The following is a 17,011-nucleotide window of genomic DNA, read 5'->3' as shown; positions in this document are numbered from 1 at the left end:
TTTCTTTCACTTGAGAGAAGATTAAACCACTAAAAGAATTAACGTTACACTTAAAACTTACTAATAGTCACCTAACCCACCAGTAGCTTGCAGTAGAAGCTGCAGCTGGGCTGTGTCAAGATTCGCTTCATAGTTAGTCTTTAGTTTTCTCTGTGTTCCATTCCAGCTGCACTCTACACAAGCTGCAGAGATCTCTAGTCTCAGGCACGCTAAAGAGAGAGACTTAACAGCAAAATCTTAGCAGCTGTGGCCAGCCCTGCTCCAGCTAGGGCTCACAGCCTCTCCTCCCACCTTCCTAGCTAATAGCTACTAAAATCCAACCCAACCAAAACAGGACCAATAAAAAAGAAACCGACAAACAGCCCCAAAAAAAGAAAAAGAACCCAGCCCACAACAGAACCAACTAGCCTGGCGCAGCCGAGACAAAGGCTGGGGCTGAGGCTGCCACCCCCTCACCAACTAGGAAAAACAAAATGTTCTTGGGGTTTTTTATCTTTTATTTTTGTGTGCTTCACAAAAACATGTCCGGATCCTCAGTAATTTAAAAAACTGTCAGTTACTCAAAAAGTTTTATATTACTTCTCTAAATTTTCTTCCCATTCTAAATCACAACACTCAGTGACAGACTTGTGTCACAAAAGGACAGTACTACACACCTGAGGAATATGATTCTTGAATCCTGTCTGGTATTAAAGAGATTTTGCAGCTTGCCCTCAATCAGTGAATAATGCATAAGTTAAGGGTCAATGAAAAAATCCTGCCACAAGATGACCTTTGCCTCTTTGTACTGTAATAAACTGCTACCAGTCCAGATTTCAATAGCTGAAAAAAATAGACAAATATCACAGCTCCTGAGTTTGGCCTGGCAACAGAACTACCCACTCTACTCCTTCCAGTAAAGTAATCTGGAAAGAGGGGATGGGTAGCTAGTTGCATTTAGGACATTACTAACCATGAAGAATTTCAAATTCTTCCAGAGATACAGAGGGGAGCTGAAGGGAGGGGGAACTGATGTTCATGGCCCTATAGGATCTGTGAAGCTGCAGCACTGCTGCGAGGCACCAGTGTGACCAGAAATGGCTGGGATAGCTGGAGCAGCCTAAGAGCCAGGTACAGGAGACAAAGACATGGCAGAGAAGTGATGGACAACTCTGCCATGAAGAGCCCAAGCCTTGTTCTTGGCAGCCCAAGCACCAAGGTGAGGGCCCTGGGACACACCCAGTGCTGGCAGTGAGCTGTGAGCCAGTGCAAACAGGAACAGTGGCACTGACTGGCGACACAGGGGACAGCCTGGAGCACAGAGAGAAGCACTGGGAAAAAGGCAGAAATATTAATCCTTGTAGGGGATGTACAACTAAATACAAAAGCAGAGACTTATGGGTACTGGAGAATTTTTCTCCCTCTTCTAACATTTGGGAGGAGTCTTAATTCCAGTCCTACTATTACAGATTAAGTACCATCCTGTCTCAGTTGTAAAACCAACTGACAAAACAGAACATTCTGTAGTTTCACCTTCTTTCCACAGAGGACATTTCTGTATCTACACCACACCAAAGTTTTTGTGCCTCCAACAAACTTGGCATCAAGAGAGTCTTACAAATTGGGTCTTCATTGATTTCACTTTATTAAAACAACGTGGTTGCTACATTCTCTCTTCAGTCATAGGGGATTGTCAGAAGAACCTGAGTATTGTGGAAATTTGGCAGCTCTATTTGACAAGTCAGGATTAACTGGAATTATTACAGTGAGTAATTGCAGGTATGACAACAATGAAGAAAAGGTGAGGGAAATGCAATTTTATCCTCAAATATACTTCAATTAATTTTTAAAATATCCTAATAGCTTGCATATTATGTGCATGTTTAGACTGTAAACTATAACTCTAATTTAAACTTCTTGTTTTGTGTGCTTTTGTTATTTGCCTTTTCAAGGATTACTTTTTCCCAGAATTCTACCTTCTTTTCTTTCAACTTTCTGTCTTTCTTTTGTTGTAGACTTATCTGCAAGTATTCTTCATTTAGGTTGTAAGATGGCCATTCAACCAGACCCTCTCCATTAGGATTTCTGTAAGCAAGAGGAAAGAAGAGTGAGTGCCCTTTTCAGTCACAGGGGAATTCAATCATACAAGTTAAGACTGAATCAATAAACCAGCCAATTCCCCATGGAGTCAGTGAAAAGCAGCAATATCTGTCATGAATTTCATGATTCGTACCCATTTCGAGCAAAGTTAGCCCAGTACTTCATTAGAGTTCTGCTGAGGGTCTTTTCTTCCTCTGTAACTTCACCTGAAAGACAAAATACAGAATAGTTCCTCTCTGTGGCAGAAATCAAGACATTGCTGCTACAGCAGCAGCATTTGCGTGTGTGAATATGCTGTAACAGTTTGGCAATTGCAACAGAAACACCCCACTGGCCAACATCACTAATACAGCAAGCATCAGGGGATTTCAGCACTCCTCAGCAACCACTTGCATCACTACCCTCCTGTAGAAATCAGGGAATTTGGGAACAAGGAAATAAGATGATGTGCCTGTAACCTTCCAGGAAATCAGAGCAGAATAAAAAAAACAAAACATGTGTTCTGCATCCCAGTACAACTCCAGGAATGGGCCACATGGCTGTGTTTCTTGGATCCCATTCTTGTTTTGTGGGACTGAAATTCTCCCTATTATTCAGAGCAGTCAATTTCTCAGCATTTCAAGAGTATTTCTTTAAATACAGTTACACATAAGCTCACTGTATCACTAGGTGAGAATTATTTCAGTTCCTGTGTGTTTTTAATTATAAATGCATCTCAAGCCCTTGATAAATTCAGGAAAAGAAGAAAAGAGCAGTTCAGTGTTTCCTAGTGTCAAAGGTATGTAAATAAAAAAAAAAAAAAGGCAAAAGAAAAAGGCTCTGGTAACAGATTAACAAAGGGCTTTGCAACATAGCTGGACAGCTCCAAAGAAGTAAAAGGAAATACTTTCACTTATGTAGGCCTTGACCAGACTATGAACTACTGTGCAAATCACAAAAATAAAAGCAGAAAAAAACCCCCAGTGAATTCACTTAAAATAAGCAGAATTTTTGTGTCTCTGTCAAAATAAGAACTGTTCCTAATCTGTCCCACAGGAAAGAAAATACTTCATGCTGAGTATTACTGTCTTAGGCACATGTAAGTAAAAGATATTGCTGGATTAATGATGTTCCTTAGGAAGTGGCATCATGTTTCTTAACTGTTCAGTGATTGGCAGATTCATTGGGAATATAACAATGTGGGATTCTGCCAGAAGGAATTTCTAGAATCCCATGGAAATTTTGGGAGTACACCCTTAATCCTCCCTCAGTGGACTGGTTCCATTTGAATAAATGCTCAAGCATTAATTGAACTGTGAGACAAAACAGACATAACCATGAGATCTTCACACAGAAAATGAAACCATGGAATTCCAAGCCTTGCTCTGAACACAGCTGGAATCACTTGCTGCAAAAGAAGCCAAGTCCCCCATTCTCTGGAGCCTGACAGCCCGTGGGATTTCCTGAAAGGAGGAGACACTGGCCTAAACTCCTCAGGCAAAGTAGAGATCCTGGATTTCCTCTTCCCAAGCACTCTGGAAGTTTAATTGACCTTTCCTTCAATTTCATTTTCAGCCAAAGCCATTTGGCAAATTCATGCACAGTGCTGGGATAATGACAGTGAATTTTCTAGCAAATAGCCTATTTGCTGAATTGCTGACAAGATGTGGTACTGACTGTGCTTCAGACCAAGCAAACTGTAAAGGAGAGAAGATGGAGAAGATGGTTAAATGCATAAAACCAATTATGCCAGGAGAAAGGGTTATGGCTTGGTCTCGCTGCCAATATATGCACCTTAATCTGATGAAAATTAATAAAACAGTGAACGGAAAAATGCCAGGGTTACAGGACTCATTCCTAAGTGAATGGTGTCTGTTCCTTACTGCGGAGCTGGATGTCCCCAGCCAGAAAAGGCCCCCCAAAGACAAAACCAACTTCATCCCCGTGGTCAGCCTTCACATAGTCGGGTTTGCTACCCCGGTACGCACTGGCCCGGTGCTGGAACTCAAAGAAGTAGGTAGGAGCTCCAGACTCTGCAAGACATAACATACAGGGAGTTACAGAAGAGATACATAAACTGCAGCTGTCATCAGCTGTTCAAAACACTACTTTAAAAAAATAAGCTTTTTACTGGGCACATTTCTAGTGTAATTGTTACATTCAAATATGTACTTTTACTTTTAATGTAAAATTAAGAACTTGGCACTTGCACAGAAAAAACTGGAAGATCCACCCTAAGATAATGTACAGAAAACAAAATATCAAATTATTTCCACTTTTGAGTATCATGGCATGGCTTGCCTACACCTACACACCAGAAAATGTACAGACCACAGAGCTGCTGATTTCCCAAATAGCCATGGGCCAAAGGACAAAGGTTGCTTTGATATGTTTTAATTTTCAAGCCTGTATATTTCAGTTAGTAAATATTTACCTGTGTTATCATGCTCTGCTCTCAATATATTGTGATTATGAGCACCCTTTCACAGAGATAAGGGACTGTACACAACCCTGCAGACCTGTGTCATTCCTCATGTTCCCAGTGGGAGTCTCAAGAAGGGTTGCCTACATATGAAGGATTTGTGTCTGCATCATTTGATCCAGCCTGCAGTAGGAGGTTTGAGTGTCCCACTGCTGTTGATCAGCTTACCCCTGTGATAATTCAGTGCTTTAATGGCTGGCATGACAATTGCCATGTCCCCCAGCAGGTCCACGAATCCATCTCGTAGCTCTGCAGGGTCCTCTGTGTCTCCCAGATATTCATCTAAGATCATGGGCAGAAAATCTGAGGGTACATCCTAAGAGACAAGAAACAAACAGACAAACAATCACTGTCTCAATTAGTAGCTAAAAATGCCATCTTAAACTTCAGAGATTCTGCAAAGGCACAATTGTCCAGGACAGCAGCCATGTTGATGGGAAACAAAATCTATTCATGCTTTTTGTAGGCAAAAAATATCAAACAAACCAACCACCTCAGGTGAAATTTGCCCCAGATTTATTTGGGTTAAAACTCTACAGCAATAAGTGTAGATCCAGCAATTTCTCCTGATAGTATATTCAGCTTCTGTTTTAGTCAGGAGAAGAGAGATGGGAATCACAAAAGTAAATTCTCAGTTCTTGAAAGATTTATGGACCATTAGACAAGAGGACAAAACCAATGGGATCTCCAAACACAGTGTAAATTTTCAAAGTTAGAATTTGCTGGTTGAAAGATGGACCTCAAAGCTAGGAGTGCAAAATAACTACTTTAAAAGCTTCATTTAATGTAAACATACTGAAAAATACACCTTGAAACTCTCTAAGCAGGAGATTAGCCATGAGATACCTTAACATTAGGGAAGCTATTGCAGTAATCTCACAAATATGCAAGATAAAAGTATTGTTTGAGGTCTAGAATGAAAAAGGTATTTTCCCAAATCCCAGGCCCGATTCAATCCTATTTCTGTGTAATTTCATACACCCTGGTCCTGTCAACTTTGCTGGGATTATCCCCAAGCCTACCATGACCTCAGCCCTCAGTACAATATGACTTGAGCAGTGAGACCCAAATCTGTTCCATACATGAAAAAAGAAAATTCACTTCTCAAATTAGATTTGTGCAGCAGTACTTACAATCATTGGTAGAAAAACCTCTACAGTTGAGGCAATTGATTTTCTATCTCCTATTTCCTTCAAACTTTTCATTTTTGATGTCTGTACAGAGGAAAAAAAAAAACAATGTTATTAGCATACCTTTCAGTGTCTCCATTATTTTAAACACTTAAACTACATTATTCCATTAATTCTTACTACTGGTGTTCATTTTTAAAGCATCATATCATATGCAAAAGTGCAGCACAATGCAGCAGCTGTCTTGAAAACTCGTATTTATTGCAGTAAATATTGTCTTGGTGAAGGTTTCTACAAAAACCACTCCTAATACATAGTTTATCCTTAAATCAACATTAAGAAACTTGTAAGACTAGAAAACATGAGAGCAGAGTTGAAGTGAAAAGCTGCTTCTGTCTCACAGGATTATTTTCATTCTGTTGGGGGAGATCTTAAGTCACTGGCAGTCTGTCTCTAGTCCAGTTGTCTGAGACCTTTGAAATAAGGATAAAGCAGTGTTCTTCCTTGTTTTAATGCTCTTTTACAGCATGACATAAAATTCTTCTGTCTGCAAAATAAATTCAAACAGATTTCACTTTGCATTGTTCTTCTGGGACTTACTACCAGAGACAGTTGCTTCATAGATTCAGAACAAATGCTTGGTACTACACAAAGGAACCTGAATATTTAGGAAATAAAAGAAAGGGACAATAAAGGAGAGGACAAATCTATCTCCTGCAGTTTTTGTGCTCTGAGAGCATTTGCTCATGTTTTAGAGTTGCCCATTGAGTTCTTATGAGAAAGGAGAATGGGCTGGACACCTGCATTGTCCCCTCACTCTGCCCCAGATGAGATTTTCAAATGAAAGCTCTTTCTGCAGGGTGGTAATGATACCAAGGGGAAGCTGGTCTAGGTGATCAGTGGCACATTTTTAAGCACACTGTGTATCAACCCTGACTACTGAGCCTTGTGGGGGAAAGGATTGGCTTTATTTGACTTTCAGTAATAAGTCCTTTATTGTTGCATTCTTTTTCCTCTCTCTGCCTGGATGAGGGATTAAAATTGTAGGATAAGAAAACACTGTACAAAATTGATGTTCCAACTGATGTGTCCATGCAGTTTAAGCTGCAGGATGAAGCCTCTCTCACCCTCTTGTGATCCAGTGGTTCTGGGTCACTGCAGAGCCAGGATGTAAGCAATATTTACCTTGTATGTATTTCCAACAATGCAAAGACTTGTCCTATCACTTAACATAAACATTAGAAACACATTAAAAATAAAGAATAGACATTAAATTACAGATCTAATATTCCAGCCAAATTCATTGTTGGTGACTCCTATCATGAATGGGACTGCATTGAATTCTTTTCCAACCAGTATCTCTTCAGGTGGCTTATGAAGAAACACTCCATCCAAAACTAAGGGTAGAAATGAGATTTCCTGAAGGAAGAGGAAAAAAAAAAAGAAAGATCAAATCAGTAGTTAATAGTAATTCCAATTTTGCCTTCAAATCATGTATGATGTCTACATTAAATGTCCTAATTGCAAAAAAAGTGCTTTAAGAAATTCAGGTATCTACGGCCACTGTAACATAAATTTAGTTTGGCACAGGAGTATAAAATGCAGGCCTGGCTGGGTCAAGATGTAGAGGAATGTAATGGATTCCTCATCCTGTGCTGTTCTGACATTAAAACACAGGGATGCTCAGACCTTGCTCACAACGTCACAGGCGCTGTGACACTGCCAAACTTCCAGAAAGAACTGATGTGTGAAATTACTTCAACATTTAGGGAGTATTTTAACAAAAGATAAGAAAAATCAACTTTGGAACAGACCATCAATGAACTCTGATCAGAGGCCGAGCTGAAGTTTTGCAAGTGAGCCATTAAAAAGTTCTGTTGCCATGAAGCCTCACCTACCTTGCTCTTAAGGACTATGTGCTCTGCTTCCTGCTGCCTCAAGCAGTTCAGCAGGGAGAGGGAACTGCTTGTCTCACACTTGAAGATACTGGCAATTTTCTGAAAATTATCAACAAAGTCAAGCACTGTTATAAAATCATTATACATGCTGCTATATAATGATTTATACAGCATTATACAGTATGTATACAGCACTATAAGTATAATATACAGCACTATATACTGTATATTATACAGTTTGTTAGTGGCAGATTTAAGTGAGCTTGATAGATCTTTGAGTACTTTATTTTACTAGAAATGCTACAGTTTGATCACTGTCGTGGTTTGACACGGAAAGATAATTTTTCTTGGAAAGAAGAGGTCAATTTAGATATTGACTAATTGAAAGTAGACACGTCTCTGAGAACACAGAGGGGTTAAAAGCAGAATTTTCAGGGAAACTTGCTCTTTTTAGTTCCAGTCAGCGTGCAGTGTAGATTTTCCCCTGCCCAGCCACGAGCTGGGTGGGGGAGGGGAAGCTCCCATGGCCTGAGAAAGGTAAGGCCGAAAGCCCCAAGGGTGGTAAAAAGACTAGAACCGGGCTGGCCCCTGCAGATAGAAGGGTGGAAGAAATCTGGGATGTCTCTATTTCCTCCCTCAGAGTTCCTCTCCCGAGAGGGAGAGAGAAAGCCGCAAGGAAGGAGGAGCGGGGGGAGCTGCTGCAAGGTGCCCAGTCGCGTGGGAGTTGCTGGATGTCTGGGCATCGAGCCGTCCTGGGACTTCGGACTTTTAACCCTTCCTTGAGAAATAAAAGCTTTATGAATTTTCCTTTCCCCTCCTCAGTTTGAAAAAAAAGAAGAGGGACACCTTGGACCCTGGGATGGGATGTTGGAAGGAGGAATTCTAGATAGGAGGGGGACAAGGAGTAGCTTTTAGCTGGACTTTTCCATGTTAGCCACAACCTGAACCAAATCTTCTCCTTCAAGAAGGACTGTGTTTTAAGAGGATGCCAGTGAGTCAAGAAACCTACTTCAGCTAAGAAAAAGACAAAAGTAGAGTGAACAAAGAAAAAGTTAGGAGGTTTGTAGTAGCGCCCCCTTGCCCTAGAAAAAAAAGAGAAGAGAAGAAGATCTCTGTTCTTGAGCCCTCAGCCCCAAGGGAAAATGGGGGGGACTCTGGTCCCAAAAAAATGAAAAACTAAACTATTGTTTTCTCCCCTCTTGGCAGGGCATCCTTAAAAGGAAAAATCCTAAAGGCAGTGACCATCCATACATTAATAGTAAGAGCACTGTGCATGGAAAGGAGAAAGGTCACCATGGCAAACTTTTTCTCCAGGCAGTGCCATGTGTAACATAAAAACACAAGATATAAAGCTGTGTTTCTTGAGAGGTCTGTAGCACAGGAAAAACTCTATTCCCTTAATAGACTGAATATCAATTGCTTAAAAGGTAGAAACCTGATTGGGGTCCAGATTGTGTCTCACTGTAGTTTGTTGGAGTTAAGTGGTGGGGGGAGGAATGTTTTGCAAAGTTTTCATTTAGATCTTTGTGTAGTTTTTTTTCCCTTCTTTAGTTTTCTCTTTTCTTTTGTAATAGTAGTTTAATAAAGTTTTTTTTCCTATTATCAAATTTAAGCCTACTTTATTGTATTCTAAATTCCACTTTACAGCATTCAAAGTAAAAATCACATTTTCATAAAAACACTGGCATTGTGCCAGTGTCAAACCATATCAATCACAAAGTGAAATCATTCCGGTGTACTTCTCTTTCTTGTTGTATTTCCATTCACTGTCTTTTCAAACTTTTCTGTAGAGATAATACAAGCTTGTAGAATAAACCAGATAAGGAAAGAAAACTCAGAAACATTTACATTATTACTATCTGGCATGACAGGAAAAGATATTAAAAGGAACTTATAGAAAGTGATTTTATTTTAAGTTTGGGTTTTGTTTTTTGGTTTGTTTGTTGGGTTTTTTTTATATTTAATTAATTTACTTCACATAAAGGCCCTCCTTAAAGGGCTGTAGATTAATAAAAAACTGAATTCTTCTTCTTGTTAAGCTTTCCATAATAAATGCCACCGTTACTGTGTAGAGTACAGTGGATATAAAAATGAACATTTGCCTAGCTTGGCATTTGTGTGACTGAAAATGCCTTTGTCAGCCCACAACTGTTAGAATCATACAGTTGTCCAATCTATTTCTAACACCAACCAGACCAAAATTAAACAGGTGTGCTGCAACAATGAACTGGATCAACTTTCTTGCACAATATACAATGACATTTTCCCCTTTTCTTTTTTAAACAAATTATCACATAGAAGTATCCCCTAGATATCCTTATATATCCTTTATACTTCAGTATCCTTTAGATATCCTGGATAGATATTTAGTATTCCTCTACCCATAGGAAAAGCCTATTTTAGGCTATAAAGACTTTAAATGCAAAACAATGAGCTTACCTCAAGATCTGTTGAAAGATGTAAATTTTTGCTGGGGGGAATTAGAATTCCACTCTCTGATATTGCTTTATGAAAGAGACCCTTAGATAAAGGAGATAACACCTGCCAAGAAGGGAAGAACAAAAAGTATTTATTCTACATTAACATCCTTACCTTACAACTTAATGCTAGCTATAGTCTATTAACTCATGGATTCAGTTGGGAATTATACATCTTGGGATTTATACATCTTTATTTCCTATATCTCCAGATTTAGCCCAATGCGCTGTTAAATTTATGGTCAAAAACCAGATTAAACATGAAATGTTACATTAATTAAGCTTTCAAAGACTTTTATTTTTATCTACTATATACCTACATGTGCAAAAACAGAGCAAGCTCCTGCAGATATCCCGAAGAGAGTGACAGATGCTGGGTCTCCACCGAAGTGCTCGATATTTCCTCGGACCCACCAAAGAGCAGCGACCTGATCCAGGTACGCCCAGTTCCCGCGGGCGTGCTCGTCACCAGTGCTGACAGGAAAGCAGCAGAGCCACTCCTCAGCAGCAGTGACAGTGACAGTGGCACAGCAGAGGCCACCCCAGCAATCTGTGTTTGCTGCAAAGGGACCTCCAGCCCCCCACGCTCACACCTCAGCCCCTGCCCACCCCGGCTCAGGCAGACCCCTGGCCTGTGCTCCACCCGAGGCTTTGCTTTACACAGCAGAGCATGGAAGCAAAGGCCAGAACAAACATCCTGCCCAGCATCAAATAAGCAGGCTGCAATCACATGGCCATGCAGGTGGAATGCACAGACATTTCTTGGTGTTCTGAAGTCCTGATGTCAGTGAATTTTGTACATTTAAACCACTCTAACAGTGGGAAGCTGATATAAAAGTTCAGCACATTTAGCAAACAGAACTACCCGTGCTTTAAACGTGACAGCAAGTACTTTGTAAAAAGTGAAATAAGTGTTCTTACTTAAAGTACCCAAGGAGTCCCAGTCTGTACTGAATTAATACCACCACAACATTCTCGTAGGCTGACAGTGCAGAGCCATCATACCGAGCAGCACCACCAAATATAAAATTGCCTCCATGGATCCACACCATTACCTTGGAAACAATAGGGTGAGACACACCTTAACGCGCTGGTTTGCAGATTTCACTTGAAAAAGGAAAACAACGTCAGATAATTAGGAACACCAAATCACTGAAGCACGATGGCTGCTGAATTTCAGACTGGTGATCTTGGAATTTTACATGCTAATATTATTTCTGCTTGTGCAGCATCACATTTTCAAAGCAATTAACTCTCTTAAGAGCAATCATTACTTGCAAGCTTTATAAATCACAAGTTTGTTCAATGGTTTACATACAGGTAACTTGTCCTTCTTGCTTGAGCCAGCGGGGCTGTAAACACTGAGATACAAACAGTCCTCAGAAGTTTGGAATGCAAGGTGCTTTTCTTTAAAGTTTTTTTCAGCTATTTTCAACAGGGACAGATCTTGAGGACAGCTTCACCAAGGGAAGAAAAAAAAAAAAACAACACAATTATTTGTACTAAACCTACAATAGCATCAAAGTAACAACAGTAGAGAAAACACATTTCTTTTGGTCCCAGCTGAATCCCCACAGGGTGCTTGAATTTTGTGTTACCTATAATCACTGAGAGGTACAGCCTGTAAAAGCACATCTCCACACCTGTACTAGAAATACTCCAGTACTGGCAGTGTATCCACCACCAAGTACCAACAACTCAGCAGAAGCAGCCTCTGCACCCCAATAAACACAACTCTGCAGCACGGGCAGCTTCTGGCTACAAAAGAACTGCTCTCACAGCGGTGGGTAAGAAGTTGCATCTCTCACACCACTCCAGGGTTCAGGCGGTTCAGGTGGAGAAAACCTCAAGGATCCAAGAGGGGCTTTTGCAAAAGGAATTCCAAGGAAAACATTTACAAGCTTGTCTGTGCCCTTCACGCTTGTCTGTGTTCCTTTGAGCCGTCCAAGTGCAATAGTCACCTCTGGCTCAGCACCACTCTGTCCTAAGTAACACAATAGATAAAAAAATAATGAATTAAATTGCATCTTCATAATTATCTCACAGACTATCCCATTAAGTATTTTTAACTGACTGTTTAATTTAGAACATTTCAGTTTATTCCTTTCAATTTTGTTCAGTTTTCATTTTGCTTTGGTGCAGTGAGAGACACCCCCTGCCAAACCCTCCTGCCATTTATACCTGGAGCCATGTAGGGCAGGATATTGTCACTATACAAGAACAAATTTCAGAGCAAACAGCAAAACCATTGGCATTTGCTAAATCTATCATTCAACAAGATCTTAAAAATATTTTGTTTAGAGAATTCACAAATGTTGCTGCTTTCTACTTTTTAAAAAGGACAGAAAACTTAATTTTCATTTTATCATCTCAAACCCAGTAATTTTTGCATCATGAAGGCATTTTTGCAGATTGGTAACCAAGGCACAAGAGATTTACCGCCTTCGTAAAAACCATCGGGAGCTGGTGCAGCGGTTTCCCCGGCAGCAGCAGCAAGTCGCGGGGCTCACCTTCTGTCCCGCACACGAGGAACAAGGCTGCGCTACAAAACAAGGCGCAAAGCCACGCGATCGGGCTCGCAGGAGACATTTTCAGCCCCGGTGGGGCTCCCGGGGACTCTCTCCTGCGGAACAGGAGGGGACAAAGGTCCCAGCGAGGGCACTCGGGGCACGGAACCTGCAGGGAACGCCCCGAGAGGGGCGAAGGCAAACGGGAGTGCCGGACCCGGGGGCGGCACAGCCCTGACTGATCATCGGCACGGCCCCTGATTGATGATCGGCACAGCCCTGACTGATCATCGGCACGGCCCCTGACTGATCATCGGCACGGCCCCTGACTGATGATCGGCACGGCCCCCCCATCACCCGCACAGCCCCTGATCGATCACCCTCACAGCCCCGATCACCGGCGCGGCCCCGACCGCCGCCCCGCGCTCCCCGGTGCCGGCGGTGCCCAGCGCCGCCCGGCGGGCGCCACGGAGCGGCAATCGCAGCTCATTCACCGGCTGTCCGTGCTGGCGGCGGAGAAAGAGGGCGAGTCTGAACGCACTCCGGAGCTTAAATACTATGAAGTTCTTTAAAACCCTCTTAAAACAACAAAAGTATCACCAAAACACCACGACAAGCAAAACAAAGCAACAAAACCCCTAATCCGCCCTCCGCGCCCCAACAACCGGGAGGAGAGATTGCAAATAACTAAAAAGTAACAATAGAAAAATAAGCAAACCAAATCAAAATAGTTAAGACTTGCTTTAATCCCCTTTTAGAGGGGTGTATGAAGCCAAAGCGTGTCATTACTACACTCTGCCACTTCAGTTTAAATTTGCGTGGGGTTCTTTTGTTTGACTTTTCAAAGCAGAGAACATTTCAACAAGTCGCATGGGAGCATCCTTGGCGGCGCCAGGCCCAGCCCGGAGCTGGGCGGACACTGAAGTGTGTCTGTGTGTGCGTGTGTATGTGTGCATGTGTGTGTGCGTGTGTCTGTGTGTGTGTGCATGTGTGTGTGTCTGTGTGTGCGTATGTGTGCATGTGTGTGTGCGTGTGTCTGTGTGTGTGTGCATGTGTGTGTCTCTGTGTCTGTGTCTGTATGTGTCTGTGTGTCTGTGTGTGTGTGCATGTGTGTGTCTCTGTGTGTCTGTGTCTGTGTGCGCGTGTCTGTGTGTGCGTGTATGTGCGTGTGTGTGCCTCTGTGTCTGTGTGCGTCGGTGTATCTCCAGCGGCGGACACCGCGCCGCCGACTCCATTGGCTTCCAACCCGGCGCTCGGTCCGGTCGGAGCTCCGGGGACGCCCGGCAGCCCCGCCCGGCCCGGGCCGCCCGGCAGCCCCGCCCCGCTGCCGGCCCCGCGGGGCGGAGCCCATCGCGCTCCGGGCCGGTTCCGGTGCGGGCGGTTCCGCTGCCGCCATGGTGGGCCCGGGCGCGCCGCCGCTGGAGAACGCGAACCCGCTCGTCTACCGCCGCTCCGGGGAGCGCCCCGTCACCGCCCGCGAGGAGGACGACGAGCTGCCCGACGCCATCGACGACCGGGAGATCTTCGATATCCTGCGGGAGCGGCGGGCAGGGCCGGGCGGGCGGGCGGGCCGGGGCGGGCAGCGCCGCTTTCCTTAACCCGCACATCTCATCCGCTCCATCAATGACCCCGAGCACCCGCTCACCCTGGAGGAGCTCAACGTCGTCGAGGAAGCGCGAGTGAAAGTGAGATCCCGCCGGGATGTGCTGCCTCAGCCGTCCGATATGATATGATATATGATATATGATATATGATATATGATATATGATATATGATATATGATATATTATATATGATATATGATATATGATATATGATATGATATCATATGATATGATATCATATCATATCATATCATATTACTATATATATACTGTAATATTATAATATAATATATAATATACTATTATATTATAATACCATATATATGCTATAATATTATATTATAAATATTATATTATCATACGATACAATATATATAATATAATATCATATACATACTATAATATATATTAGATATTGTATTATAGTATATTATATATATTATATATTATAATATATATTATATTATATTATATTATATTATATTATATTATATTATATTATATTATATTATATTATATTATATTATATTATATTATATTATATTATATTATATTATATTATTGTGTTGTATTATATTCTATTATTATATAATAAGATATAATATAATATTTGAATATATAATAAATTAACAATATAATATTTAAATATAGAATATTTAAATGTATTTACAATAGTTATAATTCTAATGATCACATTACAATATAATATTTTAATATATTTAATATATTGAACATAGTACTTGTCGATTAATAATTTCTAACATTCAAATAGACTTCTCGTGTTTTATAGTATTGAACTATATTTACGGTAGCACGTAAAGGTAGCACTGACGGTGCCCGAGCGGGGCTCGGGGCTGTGGTGCCAGCCGCTGTGCCCGCAGGTGAACGATGCTGAGAGCACGGTGTCGGTGGAGTTCACGCCCACCATCCCCCACTGCAGCATGGCCACCCTCATCGGCCTCTCCATCAAGGTCAAGCTGCTCCGCTCTCTGCCCGACAGGTTCAAGGTGAGCAGTCAAAGCAAAAGAGGGGGGTTGTGTTTGGAAAAAAAGTTTTAAAAGGTAAAAAAAAAAAAAAGAAAAGCTAAGCAGCTTGCAGTGAAAAATAACTAGAGGTTTTTTCATTTTTGGTGTGAGGGGTGCTGCAGGAAGCAGAGAGGGCAGTGGGTGAAATACCAGCGTGCAGTTCTGGGGGTTGTCACGGGCCAGGGGCAATCACTGCAGGCAGTGCTCTGCAGCACAGCAGGAGGGGAGCTCTCACCCTTGTCTGAAGCAGGTTTAACCGTGTACAAATGCAGAATGCTCTGCAATTGTACACTTCTGTTTTATTCTGTTATATAGAATAATTGATAGTGGCAAGAATGTCCTTTCTCTCTTCTTTTTGTTACTATTTCATTTGTATTAGTTTGAACTTAATGTTCCGATGCTTTGTCAAACTCATCCCGTTTCTTTTGTGCTGCTGTTTCAGCTGGATGTTCATATAACACCAGGAACACATGCCTCTGAGCACGCAGGTAAGACTTTTAGTCCTCTCTCGTGTGGCCTTCATATTTGTTTTAATCTTGAAAATTAGTGAGGAGAGAGATTCCCACAGCTGCAGAGCAGCTGCTCAGTGCCTGGGACTTTCTGTGCGTCAGATTCTGGGGGATGTTCCACAACAGAACATGGAGTGCTGCAGTGTTCTGTGCACATCTCCTCAGGCAGCCTGTGCTCTCAGACATCACTGCTGATTTGCCTGAGCACTGGGAACAGGGGAGGAAACGGGGATTTTTTGTGTCACACCCGTGGAGCAGCTCCTGCTGCTGAATCCCAGGCAGCTCCTGCACAGCTGCTGTGCCAGAGAGGCTCCGTGCTGAGACAGCAGCTGGGTGCCCTGGGCATCCCCAGCCCTGCAGCTGGGATGGTGGGGCTCGGCGTGAGCACAGCGAGTCCCAGTGTCCTGACTGGTTTCTCGTGGGCTTTTTCCTGCACAGTTAATAAACAGCTCGCTGATAAGGAACGTGTGGCAGCTGCTTTGGAAAACTCTCACCTGCTGGAAGTGGTGAATCAGTGTTTGTCTGCTCGGTCATAATTGCCTGGTGAGGAAATCATTGGTGTTCTGATCTACTTAACTAATTTTGTATATATGCGGTGATGTTACAAATTATATAAAACTGTGAGCAAAATAAAATCACTTAAATTCTCTTGAGGAAATGCTTCTTTGCTCTTTTAAAAAATACTGTGTGGGGAGTTAGCTTACAGACAGCTACAAAAATATAATAAAAATGAGCTTTTTAATTGTATTGAGTAATTGCATAGGTACAGTTTTCCATTAACCATTTTTTTCAACCTGTTTTTAACTGGTTTCTCACTATTAAAAATAAGTTATAAACTGCATCTTAGAAGTGGATTTTGCACACTGCATTTCACAAGTACACCAAGATAACTTTTAGGTAAAATCTTTACATTCCTGTGACAGTTTCGGACTGTTAATACAGTTTCACTTTCAGACATCACAAGTTGTACAAGCTGGTGTGTGCAGAGTTGGAGGACATTTAGCAGTACGTGTCCACACTTCCAAATCACGTCTGATTTTAATTATCTTACCTTAGATTAGCCAAATGTGGAGGGCTCTTTAGACCTGTGTAAAACATGATTTATTTTTAATTACTGCTTCATTGTGGTAGGAAATAGAGTATCTTTGAAGAGGTGTTATTTGTGCACCTGCAATACAGGAGTCATTACCAGTTCTCAGTATGAGCAGCCCAGCAGGCTCTGCTGAAAGATTGTCTTGGCAGTGTTTGACAAGTTTTGCTCTAAGTGCTTTGAGATTTAATGCTAAAACTCAACTTATTCTTCTGGTTCCTATTTGGGAAC

At 41.9% G+C, this 17,011-nt stretch overlaps 2 protein-coding genes across 2 annotated transcripts; one reads left to right on the top strand and one right to left on the bottom strand.

Moving 5' to 3' along the window:
• Positions 1 to 1,600: 1,600 nt before the first annotated feature.
• On the bottom strand, positions 1,601 to 12,722 carry CES2 (carboxylesterase 2). Its single transcript, XM_021548757.2, has 13 exons — positions 12,556 to 12,722; positions 11,825 to 12,029; positions 11,364 to 11,502; positions 10,967 to 11,100; positions 10,366 to 10,519; positions 10,008 to 10,109; positions 7,569 to 7,667; positions 6,949 to 7,089; positions 5,674 to 5,754; positions 4,709 to 4,856; positions 3,942 to 4,091; positions 2,213 to 2,285; positions 1,601 to 2,064 (listed from the first exon to the last, which is right to left on the bottom strand). Exons 1-13 carry the CDS (start codon positions 12,632 to 12,634, stop codon positions 1,875 to 1,877), a joined length of 1,695 nt encoding a protein of 564 aa, XP_021404432.2. The 5' UTR covers positions 12,635 to 12,722; the 3' UTR covers positions 1,601 to 1,874.
• A 1,178-nt stretch (positions 12,723 to 13,900) lies between these two features.
• Positions 13,901 to 16,348, top strand: CIAO2B (cytosolic iron-sulfur assembly component 2B). The gene is made up of 5 exons (XM_077786255.1): positions 13,901 to 14,081; positions 14,160 to 14,237; positions 15,038 to 15,163; positions 15,624 to 15,669; positions 16,129 to 16,348. Exons 1-5 carry the CDS (start codon positions 13,947 to 13,949, stop codon positions 16,224 to 16,226), a joined length of 483 nt encoding a protein of 160 aa, XP_077642381.1. The 5' UTR covers positions 13,901 to 13,946; the 3' UTR covers positions 16,227 to 16,348.
• The last annotated feature ends 663 nt before the right edge of the window (positions 16,349 to 17,011 follow it).

Source organism: Lonchura striata, chromosome 13 (assembly GCF_046129695.1).
Source record: "Lonchura striata isolate bLonStr1 chromosome 13, bLonStr1.mat, whole genome shotgun sequence".
Taxonomy (NCBI): Eukaryota; Metazoa; Chordata; class Aves; order Passeriformes; family Estrildidae; genus Lonchura; species Lonchura striata.
The sequence above is the reverse complement of the archived record's forward strand: the minus strand, read 5'-3'. Positions and strand labels throughout refer to the sequence as shown.

Excerpts from the sequence above, each read along its gene's own strand:
- CES2 (XM_021548757.2), bottom strand. The coding sequence starts at position 12,634 with ATGTCTCCTGCGAGCCCGATCGCGTGGCTTTGCGCCTTGTTTTGTAGC. Across the intron at positions 11,101-11,363 it reads GCAAGAAGGACAAGTTACCT|GTAATGGTGTGGATCCATGG; the intron begins GTATGTAAACCA and ends ATTGTTTCCAAG. Across the intron at positions 7,668-10,007 it reads ATCTTTCAACAGATCTTGAG|AAAATTGCCAGTATCTTCAA; the intron begins GTAAGCTCATTG and ends GATAATTTTCAG.
- CIAO2B (XM_077786255.1), top strand. The coding sequence starts at position 13,947 with ATGGTGGGCCCGGGCGCGCCGCCGCTGGAGAACGCGAACCCGCTCGTC. Across the intron at positions 14,082-14,159 it reads ACGACCGGGAGATCTTCGAT|CTCATCCGCTCCATCAATGA; the intron begins ATCCTGCGGGAG and ends TAACCCGCACAT. Across the intron at positions 15,670-16,128 it reads ACATGCCTCTGAGCACGCAG|TTAATAAACAGCTCGCTGAT; the intron begins GTAAGACTTTTA and ends TTTCCTGCACAG.